A 25,409-nucleotide genomic window follows, 5' to 3' on the forward strand; every position below is an offset into this window, starting at 1 on the left:
CGGAGTCCTGGGCAGCATCCCTTGGCCGCTGGCTGGCAGAGGGGCTGAGCCCTTCTTCCTCCTTTACCTATGGAATTGGGAGCTTGGAGTCTGCTGCGTGACCATAGCAAGTCACTTCACCTCCTCGAACTGCTGATTCTCCTCCGCAGGGCTGTTGTCCACCTCACAGGATTGCTACGAGAATACAATAAAATGAAAGATGTAAGATCTATAAAACGTTAGAATAGTTTTAGTGTGGGTGGTAGAAAGAGCCAGTCAGATTTGTCACACTCTATATGTGATCTTGGGCAGTCTCTTCCCTTTGTAAATTTAGGAACACCCCACCTGACCCGGAGCTGTGGCTGTGACAGGGGAAGAGAACCCTGATGCTGGTAATTCACACTGCGTTTTACTCATCAGTGGCATCGTGGTGCTAGGTCTTCAGCCACTTGACAAGTTAGTGGTCAGCTAACTGCAAGGCTGCTTTGAGTAGAACTTCATATTTCATAATATTTCTTGTCTTCCCCCAAATGCCACCGGTAAGGATCCCTCCTCAGGTGGCCGGTGCCTCAGGATTGTTGGGGAACCTGTGGCAGGATGCCCCAGAAGGATTGCCTCCAATACTGAGGGAGGACAAAAGGAGAAACTTTCCTGCCCTTGTCTGCCCCAGCCGGATTCAAGGATGGCCCAGGGGAGAGAAAAGGAGGGTTCAGAGAGAGAATAGGAAGCTTCAGCAGAGCAGAAAGGAGAAGATCCTGGGGGAATTGCTGAAGAAAGTCAGAGTGTGGGAGGATGAGTGGAGGGGAAGGAGGGAATGCGGGAGTGAAAGAAAGAAGGAAATACAGGAGTTGGAGTATTCAAGTCCTCGGGGAGAGGCTGGGAAATCACATGGTGACCTCCTCTGGGGCACAGGGGTCTAGAGGAGCCTCGGTGTGTGTGAGGGGTGTTCTCTCTCAGAGCTTGGTGGCCCAGAAGCACACATGTCTCCTGCACTCACCTCCCTCCCTCCCTCTTTGGGGGCTACCCTGGTCTTTGGTAGGACTGGGACTGCCCTCAGGGCAGGGGAGGGCTGGGGGCCAACCCAGGGTGGGGAGAGCCAGTGAGGATCTTCCAGAACTGGAAATGTGGGAGGGGAAATGAGAGGAGGGAAGATGTTTTGTGCACCTGTCAAAGTTTGTGTGCCAGTCAATGTCCGGACTATGTGGTAGGCACAAGCAAGGCAGGAGCTGGGTCTCTGTCCTGGCTGCCAAGAGAAAACTGAGGGGCAATTCCTTTTCTTCTTGTACCAGGCACTTGTCCTAAGGCCAGCAACCAAAGAAGAGCTCTTTGCCATCCCACCCAGGTGTCCCTCAGTGGAAAGGTAAGGGCAAACCTAGGAGTGGGTATTGAAATGAGAGCTCATTTCATAGACTTTTAGAGGGGAAAGACCTTTAGATGCATCCCATTCTCCTCAAAATACAGAAGTAACAAAGGAGTTAGATGGCTCAATCCCAGGAGGTTATGGTCTTTGCACAGGGCCACAGAGCAAGCTGGTGGAAAAGCCAGAGAGTGCCTTGGCTAGGTCCCTGAGTTCTATTCCTGTGCCATGCATACTTTCTTTTATTAGCATCTTGTAGTTCAGTGTCTCGTTCCTTATCCAATGAAGGTAGAGTCTGCCTCCACCTACCACAGGCAGAAGTCGTATGGGGCACATATTGAGGGACAAGGTCAGGAGGCTCTCATGTCTCTTAGTTGAGCCAGGAGTGACCTTTCAAATCCTAGAATCCTGTTGTTTGTGAGCCAGTTTCCACAGTCTGTAAGGCTATGAGTAGATGGCTATGTGTACGGCTTTGTGGAGAAATTCAGACTACTATGTAAATGGGAGAATGAGGAAATGGGGGGGGGTGCAGAGAGGAATGTTTCAGGGTTTTGATGGTCATGAGGTGGCTGATCTGAGATAGGCCATGTGTGTCCATCCTTCTGCCTTATCCACAAGACCAGCTATGTGTGTGAGGAGAAAACCTATCTTTCTTCTTCTTGTGCATCTCAGGTCAGGGATCCCCCCGTACCCCAGAGGCCTGCTCCCTGGAGTGTCTGAGTTTTTACCCCTCTCCATGGCCTTCAGGATTTATCAGGCCTGGGAGCTACATTTCTCCTAGGGGGTAACAACACTGGGCACAAAAACTGGGAAAGGTGGAAGCCTGGAAAATGGGGTGTGTGAGGTGAGAGTTTTCTGAGGGGCTGGTTTCATTCCCCAGCCTGGCCCATTCAGCTCTGCCCCTGTTCCCTCCACTCCCAGGGCAGCACCAGTGGCCCCAGGGGGAGGAGTAAAGTCACTGCCCACCATCCCCCTGCCAGGCAGAGTGCCAGTCTCTTCTTCCCGAGACCCACAGGCAGGGAGGGAAAAAGGATGGAGCAGAGCCTTTACTTTGAGAGAACTTGAAAGCTTCTCCAGAGGGAGCAGAGCCTCTATGGTGTGTGTGTGTGTGTGTGTTTGTGTGTGTGTGTCTGTCTGTCTGTGTGTTTGGAGGGGGGGGGTTGCCCGGGTGGTGGCAAATCTTCCTCTGGACCAAGTGGTACAGGATCTCAACTGGTCAACAACAAGACACGCTCCCACGGGACTTTCTGACCCCCAAGATTCCAATGTTTTGTGACAATACCTGTGATTCATTCATTCATTCACAGAGCAAACTTCCCCTGAGCGGCTTCCTCAAACCAGGCATTGTGCTAGTCAAAAGGACACAGGGATGAGTAGCTCCTATAATGCCCTCCCTTCCTTACTTGGAGTGGTGGAGTCGCACTTTACATTGTCTTCTGGAGAAAGGAAACCAGAAAACAGGCCCCAGGATGCTAAATGGCTGTTTCCAAGGGACTGTCAGTGAGACCTTGCCCTTTCAGCTGCTAGGGCATCCCACCGGTTCCCCAGCCCCCTCAGTCTGATGCCCTTCTCTGCCTAGAGCATACTAGAGAGGGCGCTGGAGGGCTGGCCAGAGCCAGGGCCAATGGCAACTTGAGGGGCGGGGGAAGAATTGGAGGTCTCCTTCCTCCTGGGTAGAGGAGTGAAAGGCTGTTTTCACCTAACAACCCCAGACTCTTTTCCTCACCTCTGGGTTTCTCTTCCTCCCCATGCAATCTTTCACCCCTTTAGCGATAGACCTGGTGGGAATATTCTGGGTTTGTGAGGTAGGGTAGTTTCCCAGGGCTAGGGAGCCAACAGCATTTGCTGACCCTTCACCCGCTGAATCACTCCAGTTTAAAACAAACAGAATGTGCCAGCACGCCTGTGTATGCGCAATAAGAACATTTTCTCTCCTGACACACTTCGGAAACAAGGCTTCCCATCCCTCCCAGGAGCCTGTGTTCCTGTGATTCTCCCTCCTCCTCTCTCCAGAACTCAGAACCCACAGGATCTCTCCCAGTGGCCAGTGGAGGCAGAGGGGACCGAGAGCATCTGAGGTCAAGGATGCAGCTGCCGGTGCAAGGGACTGACTGCTCTGAGAACGCCCGGGGCGCCTGTCGGCCTCCGTCCCCCATGTCCCCACCAGGGCACCTCCGGGAATCTTGTACCCGATGGTGTGGGTGCCTCCCCGAATTCCATTGGTGATATCTCTGCAGGTCTGACTTCCACCCCGGGTGCCTGGCGACCGAGTCCACGGAGCCTGCGGTTGCCGGGCGAAACGAGGAGGCCCCGGGGAAGCTGCGCACAGGCCCCAGGTCCCGCGAGGGAGCGCCGGCTCTGCCTCCGCGCCGGCCGCGGGGCTTGAAAGCTGGGGTCCCGCTCCCAAGTCCGGGAAGTCACCGGGACGCGCATCCCGCTGGGGTCCACGCCTGGAGGAGCGCGCGCAAGTGCAGGCGGCGCGGCCCCGAGTGGGCGAGCAGAGGCCGAGGCTGCTGGCTCGTCGGGGCCCCGGGCGCACCGGCCCCAGGTGAGCCGGCCGCTCCCATCTGCCGCCGCCGCGTTTCTCTCTGTCTTGGGTCGAACCCAAAGGATGGGCAGCCTGAGTCTCAGACCCGCGGGCGCTGCGGTCTGGGGACAGGATGGGAGGGACAGGTGGAATCGAATGCCCCCGAACGCAGCGGTTCCACTGGACATCCGCTTGCCCCCCTTCCATCCCCTTCCCTCCACCACATTGATTGGGCGTTAACTAAGTGCCAGGTGGCGCTGGGTGCTGGGGTACGCGGCGGACAGAAGTAGCTTCCAGGCTGAGCGTGGAGACTCGTAAATAGTAACAGTACGGCGTACCTAGTGCCGCGCTGGGGAGAGCCAGCAGAAGATGCTCCCAAACCCGAGTGGGAGGGGAGATCAAGGAAGGCTTCCAGAGGAGGCAACCTTCGGGCTGAGCGCTGAAGGGTGAGGAGGAGTTCTGGGGATGGGGGGCGAAATGGATGGAGACAGACCATGCATTCCTGGTGAGAGGTGAATGTAGGCTGAGCAAATGCCGTCTCTGCGCACTTTGCAAAGCAGGGTCACTGACAGCTAAAAAAGAAAAAAATCATAAAATAAAATCTTTTTAAAGTAGGCTCCATGGGGCTAGAACTCACGACCCTGAGATCAAGAGTCAGCAGCTTAACTGACTGAGCCACCCAGGTGCCACGCAAGAATTTGCTATTTTAAAGAAGTCACCGTGGGAAGGACCAGAACATTTTGTTAGTCTTCTTTATGCGTATTTTCCGGTTTGGTACTCTCTCTTTTTTTTTTTTTTTTAATGACTTTTGGTGATGGTGGGTAGGTGAAGCCTCACAATCTTTCTGAGCCTGCTGAGTTGGTGGGGGGGGGGGCTTCCCAGCCACTTTCAGATTGGCCAGTCTGCAGAGCGAAGGCCAAAAAGCAGCACTTCTGGACTGTCCCCAGGCTAGCCCTGGTGCCCACCCTTCAGAATCTCAACCTAGGAGCAGAACTTCTTGGCCCTGGAGGTGGGAGCTGCCAGGAGCTTCTGAGCCAAGTGCTCCAGCTTCTGGCAGCCCCGCTGCCCCACTCTGGCTGGTCTCCTGCCGCCTACACCTCCTCCCTCCGCCCGCTGCCCACTCCATCCCCAACCTCCTGCCGCTCTGTCCCTGAAGTCTCTCCTCCCAAGCCCAGCAGCCTCTGCTCCAACAACAGCATTTATTGAGCCGCTTCTGGGGAAAGGTACACTTAAGCTTTAACACGATCCTGACAGTATCTTATGTTAAAGATGGGAAATTTGTGGCTGTGAGTTTACTGGCTCAGCCCTAGCTAGTAAGTGGCAGAACTGGGATGTGAACCCCGCACTAAGCCTGCAGTGCCCTGTGACTCTTGGCTCTCCCCTGGGCCCAGAGCACCATCTGGAATCCCTAGATGTGCCTATGCTGCAGTAGCTAAGCCCCTACACAGGGCCAAGAACTCCACCTCCAGGTTCTGCTCAGCCGGGACTGGGGCTGGCCTGGGGAACCTTTCAGAGAAGACACAGTGCCCCTCGGCCCTCTGATAGTGCTGCTGCTCCCTCCAGCCTAACACTTTCCTCCTCAAGGGAATTCGGAGGGCCCCAGTGGTCAGTGAAGTCACGCAAAAACTCCGTGCTAGGGGTTGATGGTCTCCTGGCTCCCAAGAATTGCTGGACACTGGCACCCAGGATTACCCAAGGAAAGCCCCCACACCAAGGCCCCAAGATCAAGTTGACCCTACACCTGTCTCCCCTCTGCCTGTGGCAGTCAGCTTTCTTTCTGCCCCCAGGTATGGCTCCCCCAGGGCACTGGATCCTGGGACATGCACAGGTAAGGCTCTTTTCTGCTCAGAATCCCTGCTCTCTAGGGCCTAGGGGAAGTGTTCCCAGCAGTCAGGTAGTGGGAGTGTTAAGGAGATGGAAAAGACCTCACCGAGTAGTTGAGTAGTTGCGGGGGTGAGCCCCAGGAACCCACCTCTCCCAACACCAGAGGCAGGCTTGGACTGGGCTACTACCATTGTTGATTGTCACCTCCCACCTTCCCATCTCTAAAGGGGAGCAGGTGATCCAGGATGTTGTTTCCTAAAACACAGTCAGAAAGGTTGGAGACCCATCCTCAGCAAGTGGGGGTGTGGAGCCCTTGCAAATCTCCCAAGCTTGGGAGATTGAGGAAAGGATACTAGTATTTCCTCCATAACCTCCAATCCCTAGGCTCCCCCTTGCCACTCATGATAAGCCGGAAACAGGATAGCAAAGGAACTGTGCCACAGTCCACTGACAGCTGGAAGCAGCAGCCTCTCACGGGGGCTAGGCAGTTTTATCAGGGTCCTACCAGATTCTGTTCAAGCTGGTTGCTATCTTCCAACGTAGGAAGTAGACCAGGCCAACTGGAGGGCTCCCTGGCTCTAGCCAGCTTCCAGAGAAGCTTCTGGGGAACCATGCTGCTGAAGAGTTGAAAACAGCCACTTTCACTTTGTGGGGTGTCAGGCTAAGAGAAGGGGAAGGAGGGAAACCAAGCCAAATAGAGGCTCTCTTGGATGTTCAAAACGTGACTTCGAGTTGTCGCTCGGGATGCAATCCTTGGACTACATCTGATCCCCTTGTTAAAACAGGGTGGAAAGTTTATTTACAAATATCTGTACAGTTTGAGTGACAGGTCAGGACTCCACAGAAACAAAGAAAACAAAAGCATTCTTTTTGAAGGGAAGTTGTAAGCAGTAGACTTTCCCTGCACCTGTCAGAAGCAAGACAGACAAACAGACCCATACATCATGAGCTAGGCTTATGGACATTGGCCTTTTTGCTTCTTGGAAGGAAGTGAAAAATGTATAAAGCAGCCTTAGGTGCCGCACCCTTCAACACCGAAACCACATGGCGGGGGGTGGGGTGGTGGTGTGTGTGTGGAGCAGGGAGCCATGGCAGGAACTCCCCAGCCTAAGAAAGACAGTGAACTGCCAAGAAACCCAGCTGGGGTGGGGGAGACCCAGCCAACATCTTTCGCCTGGTTAAGATCTCAGTTCAGAGGCCCTGCCTCAGTGGAGACTGGAGACAAGTTCTCGGTCTTGACTCCAATCACCAAGGAGACGACTCAGGTGATATGCTGGTTGGCCTTTCTCCTTGCTGGGTGTCGGCGTCTCAGAAGAGAGTTTCAGCAGCTCCATGTGGGGAGGTAGTGGCAAAGTGGCTACAGTGTGATGCAGTTTTAATAAAAATTTTATTACACAGCCATAATGTAATCGACACTTCTCCAAATCCAAATGATACTAAATACAGATCTACATGGTGGATCAGAATGACTCCAGCAAATTATATGGATTCTATAATTTCATGTCTTTGAAAACCAGAAAGAAAAAACAGTCCAGGTTTGTCATGATAGGAGAGGTCCCAGCAGCCTCCAGGACTCTGCTGGAGTCCGGGCAACGGTTCGCAGTCTGTGATTCCATATTTACGCAACAGTCTATAAAGGGTTTCGGTCAATGGACTGTTCAAGTATATATGATTTTAATGAGTCCATTGCCCACCTTTGCCCAACCGAACTGCAGCACAGCCACCACACAGCTATGTTACAGTCACAGTTCACCGATTTTACAGTCACAATACTTTAAAAAAACCATCCATTGCTGCTTCTTTTGAAAATAAAAAAGCGTTAACTAAGTTAAAGCAACACCGAGGCTCTACTAAACCCAGAAGAGTCACCAAGTTCATTTTTCTGTTTAAATACAACTGAAGTCGTGACTTCCCATCATCCCACTTCCTTACAGAAAAGTAGGGTGAAGAAGTACAAAGCAGAGCCTCTAAGTTCCTCTCCCTCTCGTGGGACTCAGCAGCTCTCAGCTGTTTCTTTAGCTTAGTTCTTGGTATATATAGTCAGCTGTACTTTGTTCTGAAAAGATTTGTTAAATGCCACTTTTATTTACACTTGGAGCTTTACACCTGAGAATGATTATCAAGCAGTCAGCTTATCTCTTTTCAAACATTTCATAAAGACATACACACTTTGCTGGCTTCACCCTAGCTGCACAACAATATATATGCTTACCATATATATATGTACACACACACAGAACTGCACATGCTTGTAACATTTGCAACCTAAGTCTTTTTGTGTTCGCTCTCTCCACATTCACGTTGAATACTTTCTCTTAGAAAAACAAAACAAAATATTATTCTTTCTGAAACAGCAAAACAGAATCACTAGGAAGACACAAGTACATGGGGTGGGGAAAAGACACAGTCTGTGTTCAGCCAAGAAGCTGTGGGCCGTACCCAGGGGTGAGCAAGACACCTGCACTGCCCTGTCCAGTACCTGGCCGGGGGCTTCCCTCCCGCCTGCTGGGACACAGCCTACAGGGCAGGGACTACACGGGGGTGCTTTCTCTGAGGTGGGAGGGGAGGGGGAAAGGGATGTGGGGGAGGGGATGTTACATAGCTACAGCAGTCAGGCCTGTTTAGTAAGAAGAATCACATTTAATGAGTTTCTTTCTTGCAGTTTCAGATGCTCGAGTACAGCTGAAAAAAATCTGAAACAGCTATAGACCCATGACAGACTGATACAAAGAGTACTGCATTTTAAAAAAATGATTAAAAAAATCCACACTTACAGACACACACACACACACACACACACACTCTCTCTCAAATAGCCCCCCCCCAAATGTACACTTTTTGGAAACTAAATTGGATTTGAAAACCTCTCTTCTGCAGAGATGGGAAGAAGAGAAAGATGAGGAGAGAGGAAGGAGGACTGCAGGTGCCCAGTCCCCACTCCCTCCACAAGGGTCCGGTGCCAAATGGTCAATGGTTGGGTCCGAGGCAGCCCACGGAGGAAACTGCCTAGTGCTGCTGCTGTCGCCAACCAGGGGCTCCAGCAAGAATCCCAGCTCCACGCTAATACTGAATGTGTGCAGAGTGGCCAATGAACTGTGCTGGTTTAAAAACAAAAACAAAAAAACAAAACAAAAAGAAAGGCAAACACAAATCTAAAGACATGGATAAAGCCCAAGAGAGCCCAGGCCCACACTGGGTGAGAGGCCTGGGCGGGGTGGGAGATGGTGTGGACAAGGGAGGTCTATACAGCAAATGGTTTATATTACAGATGACTGGCAGTTTAGAGTCTCTTCCCAGTTCTGCTGCTCCAGCCCAAAGAGGGCAAATCAAAGGAAAAGAGGAAAAGAGGACACTGTGATGGGGCATGCAGGGTCAGAAGCAGCAGGCTGGGTGCGCTCAAATAAGCCCTCGTCGTTTTTTGTAGTCTTCCAAGTTTAGCGATCTCCTTGGAGCCCCATCTTTGGCTGGTGGAGCCTTGGAGGTGATGGCCAAAGCCTTTGACTCTGTGGGAGAGAAGAGCAAACTGGCATCTGAGGAGCCTACCAAGTCCTTTTAGTCTTACGCGGCACTCCTTCCGGTGGCCTGCCTGCCTGTCCCTGCTCCCTCTCCAAAACACCAGCAGCCCCGCTTCCTCTGGCCTCTATAAAGACGGAGGAGTGGACACCCGCACTTCTTCCCGAAAATCAGGCCTCTCTGCTGACCAGGTCTAGCCTTACTGCCGTCTGGTCCTCAGCCATCACTGCGTTCCCCACCCTCACCTACCCGAACTGGGAACTTGTAAATCAATCTTCACGTCGAAATCATGTACTTTGAACAAATCTTCTGAGAGGTCGCTGGCTGACTTAGAGTTCAAATCTTTATCCTTTCCCTGGCCCTGCAATGTGAAGAGAAAAACTCATTATAAAAGTATAAATGCAAGTGGACTTCAAGCAGCAGCAGCCACTAATGGTTAAAAAAAAGAAAAAAAAAAAACAGCTTTGGCTCAAGCTCATCAGCTCTTTCTGCTAAGCCCTTTCCCGATTCCTTCTCTCAGAGGGAGGGTAGCAGAGGCCATAAGAAGGTATCTTTTCTGAAGCCTAAAAGAGGAAAGGGAAGGCTCATGTCTGTGGTGTGGGGGACAAGGGGCTTAAGACAATAAGCTATCTTCTGACCCACGATTTCAGAAATTCCTGGGACAGTTTGGGCTCCACAGGAAAAGCCCTAACTTATGCAAAAAACTGCTTCTAAATGGACAGTTTCTCTGTTGAACATTTTATAAAAGTTTTCAAAGAGCTTTCACCTTTATAACCACCTGATCCTTATGTGTCATCACCATCTCCCAATTATGCGGTGAGGCAGCAGGATGGAGAGTATTATCCCCGTTTTACACGTGAGAAAATGTGGATCAGAGGGCTAGATGTCAGTCGCCTAAAGCTAGGTACTCAAGGCCTTAGTTAAGTAGTGGTGTTGGGTTGAGCATGTAGGTTCTGAAAGTTCAGTAGCTGCTTACTGTATTTGTAAAGCATCAGGATGGGGAAAGGGCTGCCAGTGGGAGGCTTTGTTCCTCCGGGGGAACGGTCAGGCCTAACCCAGGCCGAGAGTCCAGGCCGGCAGCCCTGCTCTGCAGCCACAGGCAGCACCGCACTTGCCTTGCTCATTTCCTTCGGAGCATCTGGTAACACTCCAGAACCGTATTTTGCATTCAGCTGGGCCAAGATGGCAGCTTGAACAGCTGGGTCTCTGGACTGAGAGAGAAATTAAGTTATTTTAGAGATTATTTAACACTCACACAGTGCTATGCCAGATTCTTTCCCATCGACCACCACTAACATCACAAGCACCACAGTGGACCCGTCAGCAGCTCAGTGGGGTTTTCCTCAAGGCAGCAAAGAGAGGCAATTAAAGCTTTGAAGCCCAGCCCAGGCCGGCCTGGCCCTAGGTGGCCCAGCCTCCACACTCCTAATATCTGCTGCATTGGTAAACCCACCCTGACACAGGAGGGGTGAGTCCGGAGGCGTCTCCAAATCCGTGCCAGGTTTTCACTACCTGTGTATCCTACAGCAAGATTTAAAAAAAAGAGGGGAAAAAAAAAAAAAAAAGAGGTAGCCAGACCCAAGAGTTTGAGGCAAGCAAATCCCACTAAGACAACATTATTTTTAACTTCCTTATTAATCTCCTAATGGAATTGATTTTATGTCCTAGAATCTAGGTCCTGACTAAAAACGTCCTCTTTCAGCACTCACATTAGAAACGATGGTAGGTTTGCACTGCCGCCTGGTAAAGGGATCCATCTGTTGGTTTTTCATGTTGTGACTTTCAGCCTGAAACAGAAAGCATGCATTACAGAACTGTGTCTCCTTTTCCCCGCCTTTCGTTTATCCTAAGCTTACGTATAAATAGCCATCTTTGCAAGGGCTAAAGCAAATCAAAAGTGGTCTATCATCCTCTTCCCTTCAAGAACACCAGAGCAGATATGGGGGCAGCAACCGAAAGAACAAAAGTGCAAGTCGATAAAGATGAATACCTGTGGAGAAGAAGCTACGGGATGGGGAGGGTAAGACAGGCAGGAGACTGCTGCTTTTCATTATCAATCAATAACTCCTATGGGTCTCCGTGTGCACCCAGAGCATGTGTATGTGAAGTGTACATGTTATGTCAGTAATTAAAAAAATAAACGAGCAAGAAATATGGAAGATTTTGTATCATTTTATTAATTAAAATTGTTTTCAGTGATCCAAATAAAGTTGTCTTACTCACCACAAGGGCCTTCTCAGACTCCACAATGTTCCACTCCCGGTTCCGCTGGTTGATGTAACTGTGGGGGAGTAAGAGGTGCGTCAGTGGCTGTGGAAGGAGGGAGGGAACCACTCAGCCCTGATCCCAGAGCCACACGAAGCCAGCGCAGCGCAGGGTGTGCAAGGCCACAGGCTCGCCTGCTGACTGTGGCAAGGTCTGTGGGTACCAAATAGGAGCCCAACCAAAACAGGCTCTGTCACACACCTGATAGCAGATATGTTCTTGGTCCGCTGGCGGTCCAGGGCCTCTGCCCGCTCCTCCAGCTCATTCAGCTGGTCTTGGATCTGTTTGGCCTTGTCTTGATCCCCCAGGTCCTCAGCCATTGCCTGCATACAGAGAGACGTGTGAGTTCTTGGCTGTGACAGGCCCTGTATCAAGTGTCCCCTTCCAGCACAGGCAAGACAGCTCACGTGATGAACAAATGACAGGAAATATGAAAGGACACTGAAAACAAACTTTACAAATGCAAGGTTTGTAATTCTTATTATAGTAGTTAACATCTTGCCATAAACTCTCTGGCCCTGGGCCCCTGGTAGCAGGGATGTGTAGCACTGACCTCGGAACCCAGGTCCACAGGGCTCACTCACCCCGTGAGTGACGCTCACCCCCGTCCTGATGTGAAGAATGGAAAGCCAGCCAGCTCAGCTGGGCTGGGCAGTACCATCTGTTCAGACCCAGTGCTGAGAGGACCCTGGCTTCAGTCTCATTACACACAAAACAAAAGGGACTAGGAAGTAAGGAGAATGGAACGAATGCGATCAGTTTCCACTTACAGAAAGGAAAATGGCCAAGGGATGGTGCACAGGCGCCAGGAAAGCACCGTGTTGCTTCCACTGGAGCCCAATCCCACCACCACTAACCGAGGGGATGAACAAGCCTGATTTCCACATCTTACAGGATAAGGAAGGAGGGTCAAGTGCAAGTCCTCACCTTTTCCTTTAGCAGCTGAGTCTTCTTCATAGCATAGTTGGGTGGAGCTTTTCTGAACCTTTCTTTCTCTTTTACAATCTGTACCAGAGAGGAGATACCAGCAGTGAGGTATTCCTAAACTATTTCTGTAGACAGGCTAATGAGCCCATTTTGGAGACAAGCAGCTAGTTAAAAGAGAGCTGCTCTTCCTACAGCAGTGTCATGCCCCAGAGAGAGAGAGAGCGAGTTCATTCCAAGGGATACTATGCTGCTTCCAGGGTCACGCAGATTCTTCTGGGACAGTCTGAAGGAACATGCACCAATAAGCAGCAGCAGCCCAAGGACCTGGTACTGTAAGGCTAGCCACTGTCCAAGAGAACAGAGATCAAAGAATTTTACCAAAATGTTTTGGAGAAAGGAAACTCTTGAAGGACCAAGCCTAGCAGGATACAGATCCCTGAACTCTAAATACACTTCTTTACTCTATGACTTCAAATTAGAATGTATAGATAAAATCTGGAAGAACTATCAAGAAGGTAGTAATATCAATATTCTCTCATTCTTATGCAATAGTAGCACAGGTAAAAACGTCCAGATACAGGGAAAGAGAAGAAAGTCATGATCTTCTCCAACACTGGTTCTTAATTGAATCTCCAATCTCTGGGACGCCAGGTTTCTCACCTCTTCAATGTCCTGATCATTGAATTTATAATTAAGAGCTTCTTTAATAGACAACTCCTTCTTATTGATTTCATCTAGAGTGGGCAACTGCATGCCAGCAGAGAACATCTAGACCAAAACACAACAACAGGTTATTAAAAGAGATTCTGGAAACTTTCTCGGGGTTTTCATGAACAGCTAGGGGCTATCTATCCACTTACCGCTTCTTTCCATTTCATGAATTCGCTTTCAGTGAATTCTTGGTTTGAGACAAACTCTAGGCGGAACACTCGTTGGTCGTTGCCATGCCTACAAAAAAAGGAGACAGCATTTCCAAGAATGGGTATGTTACCTGCAGCAGCAGCAAAGCAACCCAACCAGACTGTGAACCACTTATCTCTGTGGTTCTCAATCCTGGCTGCCCTTGAGAATCACCTAGGAAGATCTGTAAAAATTCTCTCAAAGCACCATTCTAGTTCAAATGAGTCAGAACCTCTGGGAGTAGGAACCAGGAATGATATTAAACAAACAATACCTCTCAGGCTGTTCTAATGGGCAGCCAGGATAAAGAATCACAGCTAGCACTGGGGAAAAAACAGACTTGGCCAGTGCTTCAAAAGTCCATTTACAATAAAATCTGTCACAGTCAACTGGCACCAAGGATATGAAATATTATGTAGATATCTGAATCACAAGGAAACTCCATTCCCTAGAGAGAAAGCACACTGCCTTCTGACTGACCACTATGGTGGCAAAGTTAAGCGAGTCAGTGCCATTCTTCTAGGCACAATCACTCTCTGCATGTCATGGTCACTGCCTATCCCAACTGGCTCTTTTAAAACAGACCAGGAAAATGACGGGGACAGAAGGGAACGGAGACCACAGAGACCAAATTAGGCCATGATACAGCCGAATCTATCAGCTGCTATTTGCGGTGATCCTGACAAACTACTTCTGTTTCTTCTTACACAGGGTCTCTAGAATTTTCAGGCTCCAAGAGGGGAAGAATTTGCGTGTGTCTGCTTTGTTTTTGCCTCCATTCTGATGCCCAGAACAGTGGCACATGGCAGGCACTCAGTAAGGATCATGTTACTGAAGAGGAAACCAAGTCCTGAGAGGTGGCTCGACCTGTCAAAGATCAGGTTAGTTAGGGAGAGAGCCAGGACCAGAAGCAAGCCCCCTGACCATGGTCACCAGGGAAATGCCTGCAGGGCTCTAGACGGGACGAGCTCCCAACCTGCCTTTTTCCTTCTCTGTGTCCTAACACTTCTTGTCCCGGATTTCCCCTGTGAGAGAGAGATACCCTCCCTTTCCCTACAGGCAAAGGCAGAATAAGTTTCTGTCCAAGTCCCCTGTGGGGACAACGGAAATTCACTCTAACAAGAAACATCACATTGGGTGAGAATGACAGCCCCAACACAGCCAGTGCCCGAGCGCGGCAGGAGCAGAAGCTGCCACGGCAGTGCCTCCCCTACCGTAGCTGGAGCCCTTTGTTTGTCCTAGTGCCACCAAGCTGGTAAACTTTAGCGGTTTCCACAACACCCGTGATCTCAGCCACCTAAGTGAAAGGACAGAGACCAGTTAAAAACAGACTTTTTCAGAGCTCTCCACACCACTCCCTCTTTGACTCTACCCACTTAACTGTGGACGAGTGACCCTGCACTGAGAGAACCCCACAGCTGCGAGGTGCTCTGGGCACGTTCCTCAGGCTCAGAACCCAGATGGCCAAGCACCAGGAGCCCCGAACACAGCGGGAGCAAGCGCCGGGAGAGGAGGCATTTGGCCTGGTGGGGCCCGTTAGAAGCTTCCCCTCCGACTTAACTCGACCTTACCGAGGGCATGTACTGGGGATCTCAGAAGTCCGTTTCATTAACCAAATACGAAGACCATGGAGGTCAGTTTCTGTTTGTCAAGCTTTCTGGGACACAGCATGGCTGCTGGTCCTCACAGAAGGAGGTAAACACATATTAAAACCATACAACCCAGGCTAAAACAAACAAAAAGAAACAAACCAAACAGCTATGTTCCAGCCACCCAGATCACAGAAGCAGGGCCAGAACTCACAAAACCACCTCTATTAGGTTGGAGGGTGGTTTTTTTGTGTTTTTGTGTTTGTTTTTAAGCCTCAATATAATTCTGTTTTAGAAGTCACTTAGTATGTAACATGGAAAATTTTCATTTATTTATTTTTCAAATGAACAAAGCTTCCAGATTATGTAACTCCCAATGAATACTCCTTAAATGTCTCTCTTCTCGCTTTTATATGAAAGGAAAATAAAGAGAGTTATTCTAAATCCAAACCCCCCTCCAGAGGGCTCCAAAGGCTCGTTCTGGCAACAGGTCACGTAAGCTCTGGTTACCTCAGACTGTCCTTATTCTATAGGCATCTCAATTAGAGTTTATTTTCCCATCAAACGGTAGCAGAAAAGTGACAGACTTGTTCAGCAGCTCCTACTCCCAGTCAAGAATCATTATATTTAAAACATGGACAATTGTCCATGGAAAGAAACACCAACCCGGTAAACTGGTTTGCTGTTGTGGTTTCCAATGCCAATCCGTACAAAACATCCTGTGACCGTTTTAGCAAAGAAGGGCATGTGACACCAACGCTCTAGCTTATGCCGTGATAATCGAACCCGATTCAATTCCTCGGGTAAGGAGACTGGTTGTGATTTGGGAGGGATCTCTTCTTTCCTGTGAGGAATAAAGGGCAATGGGAAAAGTGTTCCTCATAAAAACAGATCAAGGGGCGCCTGGGTGGCTCAGTCGGTTAAGCGTCCGACTCTTGATTTTGGCTCAGGTCAAGATCTCAGGGGTTGTGATATCCAGCCCCATGTTGGGCTCCACACTAGGTGTGGAACTTGCTTAAGCTTCTCTCTCTCCCACCCTCTCCCCCGCATCCCCCGACCGGTCTCCGACATGTGCTCTCTTTCTTTGGAAAAACAAAACAAAACAAAAAACCCACAAACAAAACAACAACAACAACAACAACAAATCAGATCAAGATACATAAATACTATCAACTTCTTAAAACTTAACCAAAATACATGAAATTAACCACAGGAGAAATAAATGAAGCCACAGGAAAGAGTGGTAACAGAATCCTGTTCCTAACTGGTAGAATGAATGGTCTTCACTGAGGCTGTCATTCCAGATAACCTAACAGAGTAAGAAAAGTAACAGAAGCTCCAGGCCAGTCTGAGGGGGACATGAAGTCAGTTCTTACCTGCCAGGCCCAGACGAAACGCCCAGGGGTGCAGGCTAGGAGCTGAAGGCAGGAGGATATGTTTGGGCTGATGTGTTGGGGAACTCAGCTCTGCATTTCAGGGTACTAACCAAACCAGAGTTTACCATCCAAACAAGAACTCTGGAAACTACACTAAGTTTCTCCACAAAGAACACACCTATCCTGACTACTAGACCAAAATATACAGAGCTTACTCCTCTTCTTCATCAGATGACGACGTTCGGGATGAGCGGTCGGACTTTTCACTGGACTTGTCATCCTCTTCCTCTTCCTCATCATCAGAGTACACCTCACTGGTTTTCAATGGCTGTTTTTTAGCGAGGAGCTCAGCTAAAAGGAAAGAGGAAATGTTTATCCACATTCTTTCAATAAGAAACTGAAACATCTTTCATCCTTGAAAAAGAACTGGGACATGGGAAGGGACTCAACAGACAGCCCCATCCTCTCTGGATCGCACTGTGATCACTTGGGTTACATACAGAAGTGAGTTAAACCAGAGTTAAAAACATTCAGGCAGGGACACCTGTATGGCTCAGTTGGTTAAGCGTCTGCCGCCTTCAGCTCAGGTCATGATCCCAGGGTCCTGGGATCAAGTCCCACACAGGGCTCCTTGCTCAGCAGGGAGCATGCTTCTTCCTCTGCCTGCTGCTCACCCTGCTTGTGCTGTCTCTCTCTGACAAATAAATAAGTAAAATCTTAAAAAACAAACAAACAAACAAACCATCCAGGCACCAAATGTCAAGCTTTAATAGACAAAAAAACGGCTGGAAGTTTATTGCTAAGTGGGCAGAAAGGGTCACCAACTTTACTGACAGTTGTCTTTATTATACTCAAGACACCTTAAGATGGGCAAGAAAGATGGGGAAAATTTTCGTGATATCTTCAGAGGGTTTTGGAGAAAACCTTTATTTTCAATTTAAAGTACTATTTGAATGAGCAGAAGACTGAAAACAACCCAAATGTCTGCACAGGGGAGCAGCTGAATCACCTCTATACACCCACCGAACCAGACTACTATGCAGCTGTGAGAAAGGGGCCAGGGGCGCCTGGCTGCTGCAGTCGGTTCAATGTCTGACACTTGGTTTCTGCTCAGCTTATGATCTCACACTTGTGGGACAGAACCCCACGTTGGGCTCTGCACTGAGCACGGAGTCTGCTTCAAATCCTCTCTCCCTCTTCTTCCTGCTCACACTCTCTCTTTTAATAAATAAATTTAAAAAATCTTTTTTTTTTCAAAGATTTTTATTTATATGAGAGAGAGAGAGAGTGACACAGAGCGTGAGTGGGAGGAGAGGGAGAAGCAGACTCCCCGTGAGCAGGGAGCCCGATGTGGGGCTCGATCCCAGAACCCTGGGATTATGACCTGAGCCAAAGGCAGACGCTTAACCAACTGAGCCACCCAGGCGCCCCTAAATAAAACAAAAAACAAAAAACACGAGTCATTACACTACATACTGAGTCAGAAAATGTTTTTTGGAGGGGCAGTCAGTAAATATTTTAGGTCTGTGCTTCATGTGGTCACTATTTCAACTACTCAACTTTGCTGGTGTAGATAAAAAGCAGCTACAATTATGAAACAAATGGGCTCTGCTGCTTTCCAATAAAATTCTATTTACAAAAGCAGGTAGTTTAGAGGCTCCTGGCTGGCTCAGTTGGAGGAGAATGCGACTCTTGATCTCCAGTCATGAGTTCGAACCCCACATTGGGTACAGAGATTATTTAAATAAAACTTAAAAAAAAAAAGTCATCTACCAACCATTATGTGATATAAAAACTAAAGAGTGACCTCTAGGATCTATGGTTAAATGAAAAAAGCAAGGTAGAGGAAAGCATGCATGGTGAACTACCATTAATCTAAGATGGAAGGTGAATCTGTGTCCTTTCATTAAAAAAAAAAAAAAGATATAAAAAATTTTTTTAAATGGTTGCCTGTTACAGGAGGGAGGCCAAGGGTGAAATAGAAAGGTACAGATACTAAATTTCTTTGAATATATCTTGTTTATTAGCAGCTTTGACTTGGGAACCTTGTGTGTGTGTGTGTGTGTGTGTTTTGTTTGTTTGTTTGTTTGTTTTTAAGTAAGCTCTATACCCAACGTGGGGCTTGAACTCATGACCCTGAGATCAGCAGTGGCATGCTCTACCGACTGAGCCAGCCAGGCACCCCGGGAACCTTGTATTTCATATAATCATGGAACAAAATAACAGCAATAAGTCATCTCTATATAGCACAAGAGAAATGAAATATTCAACTGATGGCACAATCACACAATGGGAACTGTAACACTTGACTTTAAAATACAGTCATTCAAAAGATAGACACATAGATCAATAAAGTAGAAAGCCCAGAAAAAAACCCTCACATATATGGTCAAATGATTTTCGACAACGGTGTCAAGACCACTAATGGAGGAAATAAGTCTTTTCAAAAGTGGTGCTGAGAAAACTGGATATACCAAGTCAAAAAAGAAAAAAAAGAAAAAAAAAAAAAGAAGTTAGATCCTTACTCTACACCATATACGAATCAAAGACCTAAATGTGGGGCATCTGGGTGGCTCAGTCTGTTAAGCATCTGACTCTTGATTTTGGCTTAAGTCATGATTTCAGGGTAGTGAGATCAAGACCCGCACTGACCTCCACGTAAGATTCTCTCTCCCCCTCTGCCCCTCCCCACCCTCCCTCTCTAAAAACCAAACCAAACAAAACCAAAAAACAAAGACATAAATTTAAGAGCTAAAGCTATGAAACTCTTGGAAGAAAACATAAGGGAAATGCTTCACAACACTGGATTTGGCAATGATTTCTTGGGTATGACACCAAAAGCACAAGCAACAAAAGAAGAAAAAAATTAAATTGTACTTCATCAAAATTAAAAACTTTCATAAAACGAAAAGATACTATCAAGAGTGAAAAGAAACCTACAGAATGACAGAAAATATTTGCAAATGATAGATCTGATGAGGGATTCATATTCAAAATATTTAAAGAACTCACAAATCAACAACAGAAAATGAAGAACTTGATTAAAAAATGGTCAAAGGACGTGAACAGACATTTCATCAAAGAAAGATAATCTAATGGTCAACAAGCACATGAAAAGATGCTCAATACCACTAATCATTAGGAAAATGCAAATCAAAACCACAATGAAATACCACTCCATACCCACTAAGATGGTTAGAATCAGAAAGACAATTAACAAGTCTTGGTAAAGATGTGGAAAAAGTGAAACCTTTGTAACTTTATTGGTGGGAATGCAAAATGGTGAAGCCTCTCTGGAAAACAGTCTGGTAGTTTCTTTTCTTTACTTCTTTTTTTTTTCTTTTAAGATTTTATTTATTTATTTGAGAGAGAGAGAGATCACAAGCAGGTGGAGGGGTAGAGGGAGACTCGATTCCTGGACCCTGGGATCACGACCTGAGCAGAAGGCAGATGCTGAACCAACTGAGCCCCCCAGATGCCCAGTCTGGTAGTTTCTCAAAAGATCAAACACAGAGCTGCCATATGCTTCAACAATTTCACTCCTAAGTAAATACTCAAGAGAAATGAAAACATATGTCTACCCAACGACTTATACACAAATGCTCACAAGCAGCATTATCCATAATAGTCAAAAAGTGGAAACAACCCAAATGTTCATTGGCAGGTGAATGGATAAACAAAATATGTACATCCATTAATGAAGTAATATATATTACAACATGAATAAATCTAGGAAACATTATGCTAAGTGAAAAAAGCCAGACACAAAAGACCATACATTGTATGATTCCAATTATATGAAATGTCCACAACAAGCAACTCTATAAAGACAGAAAGTCAATTACAGGTTGCCTAAGACTGGGGGATGACAGGTCTGGGGGGCAGTGATGGCTAAGGGATATGAGCTTTCTTTTTGTAGTAATGAAACATTCTAAAATTTATTGAGTTTTATCTCACAGCTTTGTGAATATACTAAAAGCCACTGCCTTGTACATTTTAAAGGAATAAACAGTACGCTATCTTTGTTTTTATTTTTTTTTAAAGATTTTAAGTATTTATTTGTCAGAGAGAGAGAGAGTGCGCACAAGCAGGGGGAGTGGCAGGCTCCCCGCTGAGCAAGAAGCCCAATGCTGGACTCGATCCCAGGATCCTGGGATCATGACCTGAGTTGAAGACAGACACTTAACCGACTGAGCCATCCAAGCATCCCGCTACCTTTGTTTTATCTCAATAATGTTGTTAAAAAACCAAAACAAAAAAAACCCCTTAGCATTCTGATTCTGAAATGGACTTATCAATATGGAACTTATAAGGATAAAATTTATCCTTAAAAAAAAAAAAATCCTAGGTCTCTGTATTGAAAGGCTTAGAAATAATAGCCAACCCAGTAGCATGAGCCGTCCTTATGTCTGGACTATGGTGTTTAATAACAGTTTCTCATGAAAAGACTCCTTAGAGAAATGGCCGATTCTAAATCCAGAAAAAAAGAAAGCTACTGAAGACTACTGGGGTCTCACATCAAAAGGACTCAGGCTAGTGACTGAAGATGGGACAATTTGAGAGTCAATAATAACTGCAATGGATTAAATACACAAAAGGACATTAAAAATAAGCAAACAGGGGAACCGGGGTGGCTCAGTCAGCTAAGCCTCTGCCTTTAGCTCAGGTCACGATCCCAGAGTCCTGGGATCCAGCCCCAGGCTACCAGCTCAGTGGGGAGTCGGCTCCCCCCACCCCCCGCCACCCCACTCATGCTTTCTCTTGCGTGCTCTCTCTCTAATAAATGAATAAAATCTTAAAAAAAATGTATACACACACACCCCCACAAACCTCAGTGGTCACCTTTGGAAGATGCTAAGGTACTACCTCATTCTTTTGAAAACTAGTAATAAAAGGTAAAAAAATGCAGCATTTATTCTGCCTTTCCTATACGAAATGTACCTAATGATAACTAAATAGCTGATGAGAAATTTCTCTTTATAAAAGTGGACCAGATAATAAATGAAGAAAGAATGACAGATTAGAATATCACCATTTTGCACCTCATAATGAATTAAATGATCTATGTAATAATTATCAGTGGTTGCTGGGATAGAACCTATTACTATTACCCAATTCTTCACCCTTCTCTGCACCCATGCCCTTTGCCATGTGACTCAGCAGTCCTCCCACCCATTAATGATGGGCTTGACACGTGACTTGCTTTGGCCAATGGAATATGCACAGACCTGGCAGTGCACCTGCCAATGTCAAGTCTAGGCCTCAAGAGTCATCTAGCGTTTTTGCTTGCCCCTATTTCATTTCTACCATCACCATGAAAAGAATGTGCCCTAGGTATACTGGTCTGAGGGAGGGAGGGAGGGAGATACGTGTAACAGACCTGGTCCCGAAACCTGCAGCCTGGAGACAATCCCAGCTCACTTGTGTATGAGGCAACCCTCTGCTGAACTGCAGATCCACGAACAGGAGCAAATGCATATTTATAAGTTTGGAGCAGTCTTTTATTTCACATTATTGTGGTAAAAGCTAAGTGACAGAGCTGGCAATATCACAGAATGTGAGACACAGGTATTATGTGTCTCCTGCTGGAACTATACACCACCACCTAAAACTTAGCCTTCCCCTCCACACAAAAACCGAAACTGAAACAGAACAAATCTGAATCTGTCCAATTCCCTAGCTCTTACTACAAATTACAGGAAATTCAAGAAACTAGAGCAACACATTCAACGCCTCCAATGGGGTGTACCCAGCATCTGAGAAACTATAGGACGAACGACCTAGTTTCTTCAAAATAAGCAGCAAAGGGGAAAAAGAGATGAACAGGAAAACCCACGCAGATTAAGTGATTTCAGGGACATATTAACAAATCACAATGTGTGGACTTTTTTTAAGATCCTGATTCAAACAACCAAATTAGTATATTTTAATCACACAACAACTAGAGAAATTTGAACACTGACTAGATATTTGATAATATTAAGAAAGTCACAGTTACTGTTTTTTAGATGTGATAATGATACTGTAGTTACATTTAAAACAAGAGAGTGCTTATCTTTTAAAGACACATACGGAAATATTTATGGTTGAAATACAATGATGCTGTGATTTACTTCCAAATAACCCAATGAAAGAGGGGAATACAGATTTAACAAGACTGGTTATGAGCTGATTGTTGAGGCTGGATGATGGGTTCATGGAGGTTCATTATACTATTCTCTGTTATGTGTTTGGAATTACCCATAATTAAGAGCTTAAAAAAAAAGAACTAATAAAAAGGGGGGGAATATAAACGGGCACCAGAACGTCCAATTACAGGATCCCAGAGAAAAGGAGCCATTACATTTTCCCCACGGACCTGTTCTGTTCTTCCGTTTTTCCCGCTCTGCTTTTAGCTCCTCCATGGCTTGAGATTTCTTATCTAGTTTCTCATCCCGTTTGGAACGCCGTTCCTTGTTGTGGGATGTTACCTGGGGAGGGAAAAATATGCAGGATGGCTCTTTTTTATTAACAGGCAAAGAAAACATTCTCTATACCTAACAACGAATCATTCAGTTTTCCAATGGGAATCTACATAGGCCGCAGAAACTGAAACTTGTTTAGGGGAAGAGAGCATCCTCTAGTGGGCAAAGAGGGTAGAGCATAAAGTCGGCCCGGTCTTGCCTAATAAACAGAAAGCCTAAGATTCAGAGGAATAAACACTTTCTGGAAGGCCACCCTAGATGGCTCATATTTGTGGATATTTTTAACAAGCTTTATGTGATGAATGTAGAGATGACTAATTTTTGCAGCTACATTTATTACCACGTCCAGGATGACACACACCTGAGTAAACTTCAGAACTAATCCAGCTACCTGGGACAGGACATCTATCAACTTTCCCTTAAGGAATGCTCACATACCAGTGAGTTGTTTTTTATAAAGCAGACTTGGGTGAAGAATTCCTAAGGAATTAAACAGCACAGCTAATGCTGAAATGATATGCCCAGAGATTAGCGAACCTACGAGATAAAGACAGTATGTCTTGCACAAACTGAACTAGGGTGATTAATATAAAACCATTTTTTAAAAATAAAACCACCTTTTACATAAACACATGCACACACACACTCAAAACTGAGGTTTATTTTTTGGATAACAAGGACCACTGAATTTCCTACCTGAGATTCTTGAATCTGTGTCAGCTTTTTCTTTTCCTGCTCCTCTTCTTGCTTTTTCTTTTTTTCTTTCTTTTCTTTCTTTTTGGCTGTTTTTAGTTTTTTCCTGATTTCAAATCTGGTTAAAAGATATTTGTTTGGTTTTTAGATGGAAATGAAGTATTTACAAAAACTGATTTCTATTAGATAGGATAAAGGAAGTAAGGAGGGGGAAGGAGTTAAACATCTTGGTTTCTTGCAAGAAACTCCAATGTACCTTATAGGTACATTAAAAATATTGAACATAAGTATACCAGAAGTACTTGAAAGCATTAAGTTGGAATAGACTTATAATGAGAGAAAATATTCAGGCTACTATTGTACTCTGTTGGTAGCACACAGCTGTTCTTCAACCTTCACATAACAGCAGAAAATAGTTAACTTCTGGATCAATAGCAATGATGTTCCATTAGAAACAGAATGAAACCAGAGAGCCACTGTCACTTTTTTTTTTTTTTTAAGATTTATTTATTTCAGAGAGAAAGAGAGAGAGAGTGGAGGAGAGGGACAGAGAGACAGAGAATCCCAAGTGGACTCCGCGCTCAGCTTGGAGCCCGACATGGGCTCGATCTCCCAACCCTGAGATCATGACCTAAGTCAAAACCAAGAGTCAGAAGCTCAACTGACTGAGCCACCCAGGTGCCCGCACTGTCACATTTTTAAGGTGGTCAAGACAAAGACTGTATCTTAAAAACACCACTCTTGGGGCGCCTGGCTGGCTCAGTTGGTGGAGCATGTGATTCTTGATCTCCAGGTCGTAAGTTCGAGCCCCACGATGAGTGTAGAGCTTATTTAAAAATAAAATCTTAAAAACAAAATTTAAAAAAACCCATCACTCTCCATCTTTCTTCATTAGGAAAAATGCCCCCCCTTCACCTCCACAACAGCAAACATAATGAAAAAATATGCTGTGATTAAATAAACTATTCTCCTCAACAAATGCAATCTAGGCTCCTTCCCTATAATAAAAATCAGGCTCTTATGAAACAAAATTATTTTGAGGGGCATGAATTTAAGGAATATTATCGAAGGAATAAAGGAATATAATAAACATTAAACTTTTCATAACACTTTAAAATAATCCCGTCGATTTTTTTACTTGATTTTTTTACTTAATTTTTAAAGCACAGTACAAATCTCTTTTGTTGTGTCCTTTACACTCATAATTAAGGTTGTTAATGTACTTTTGTAATGTGATATAAAGGAGCACTGTTAATGAATTTACTTCTTTTAAAAACACATAACAACATACTCCTAAGTAACCAATGGATCAAAGAAGAAATCACAAGGGAAATTAGAAAATAAGTTGAGGACTGAAAATGAATACACAACATAACAAAACTTAGAGGATGTAGCTGAAGCAGTGCCTAGACGGAAATGTATAGCTATAAATGCCTGTGTTTAAAGGAAGATGGGGTAGCTGGCTGGCTGGCTGAGTTGGTAGAGCACGTGACTTTTGATCTCGGGGTTTTAAGTTCAAGCCCCATGTTAGGCACAGAGCTTACTTTAAAAAAAAAAAAAAGAATATTCTGAATCAGTAACTTAACCTCTACCTTAACAGAGTGGAAAAAGAAGAGCAAACTAAATGTAAAGCAAGCAGAAAAAAATAATTAATAAAGATCAGACAAGGAATTAATGAAAACACAGAACAGGAAAACAATAATCGATGGAACCAGAAGTTGCTTCTTAGAAAAGATCCAAAAAACTGACAAAACTTTGTCTAAATAGGCCAAGAAAAAATGACAGAAGATTCAAATTACTAAAATCAGGTACGAAAGAAGAGACATCACTATCGACCTTACAAAAACATAAAAGATATCATAAGGGAGCAATATGAACAACTATATGGCAACAAAGTAAGTAATCTGGATGGAATGGGAAAAAACTCTCTAGAAAGCCAAAAACCACCAAAACTGACTCAAGAAAAAATAGGAATATCTGGATAGACCTATAATA

General features: G+C 45.9%; 1 protein-coding gene across 1 annotated transcript in view; it reads right to left on the bottom strand.

The window, feature by feature from the left end:
• Positions 1-7,055: 7,055 nt before the first annotated feature.
• RTF1 (RTF1 homolog, Paf1/RNA polymerase II complex component) overlaps positions 7,056-25,409 on the bottom strand; it is a 52,115-nt gene continuing 33,761 nt past the window's right edge. Inside the window, exons 5-18 of the mRNA XM_019802082.2 lie at positions 23,418-23,532; positions 22,616-22,727; positions 16,473-16,608; positions 15,548-15,725; positions 14,507-14,589; positions 13,253-13,340; positions 13,053-13,160; positions 12,393-12,470; positions 11,667-11,788; positions 11,424-11,481; positions 10,910-10,987; positions 10,316-10,411; positions 9,450-9,561; positions 7,056-9,190 (exon numbers count right to left, since the gene is read on the bottom strand). Of these exons, the coding sequence (XP_019657641.2) occupies positions 9,084-9,190; positions 9,450-9,561; positions 10,316-10,411; positions 10,910-10,987; positions 11,424-11,481; positions 11,667-11,788; positions 12,393-12,470; positions 13,053-13,160; positions 13,253-13,340; positions 14,507-14,589; positions 15,548-15,725; positions 16,473-16,608; positions 22,616-22,727; positions 23,418-23,532 (1,471 nt within the window). The 3' untranslated portion in view covers positions 7,056-9,083. The remainder of the gene's footprint in view (positions 9,191-9,449; positions 9,562-10,315; positions 10,412-10,909; positions 10,988-11,423; positions 11,482-11,666; positions 11,789-12,392; positions 12,471-13,052; positions 13,161-13,252; positions 13,341-14,506; positions 14,590-15,547; positions 15,726-16,472; positions 16,609-22,615; positions 22,728-23,417; positions 23,533-25,409) is intronic.

Source organism: Ailuropoda melanoleuca, chromosome 5 (assembly GCF_002007445.2).
Source record: "Ailuropoda melanoleuca isolate Jingjing chromosome 5, ASM200744v2, whole genome shotgun sequence".
Taxonomy (NCBI): Eukaryota; Metazoa; Chordata; class Mammalia; order Carnivora; family Ursidae; genus Ailuropoda; species Ailuropoda melanoleuca.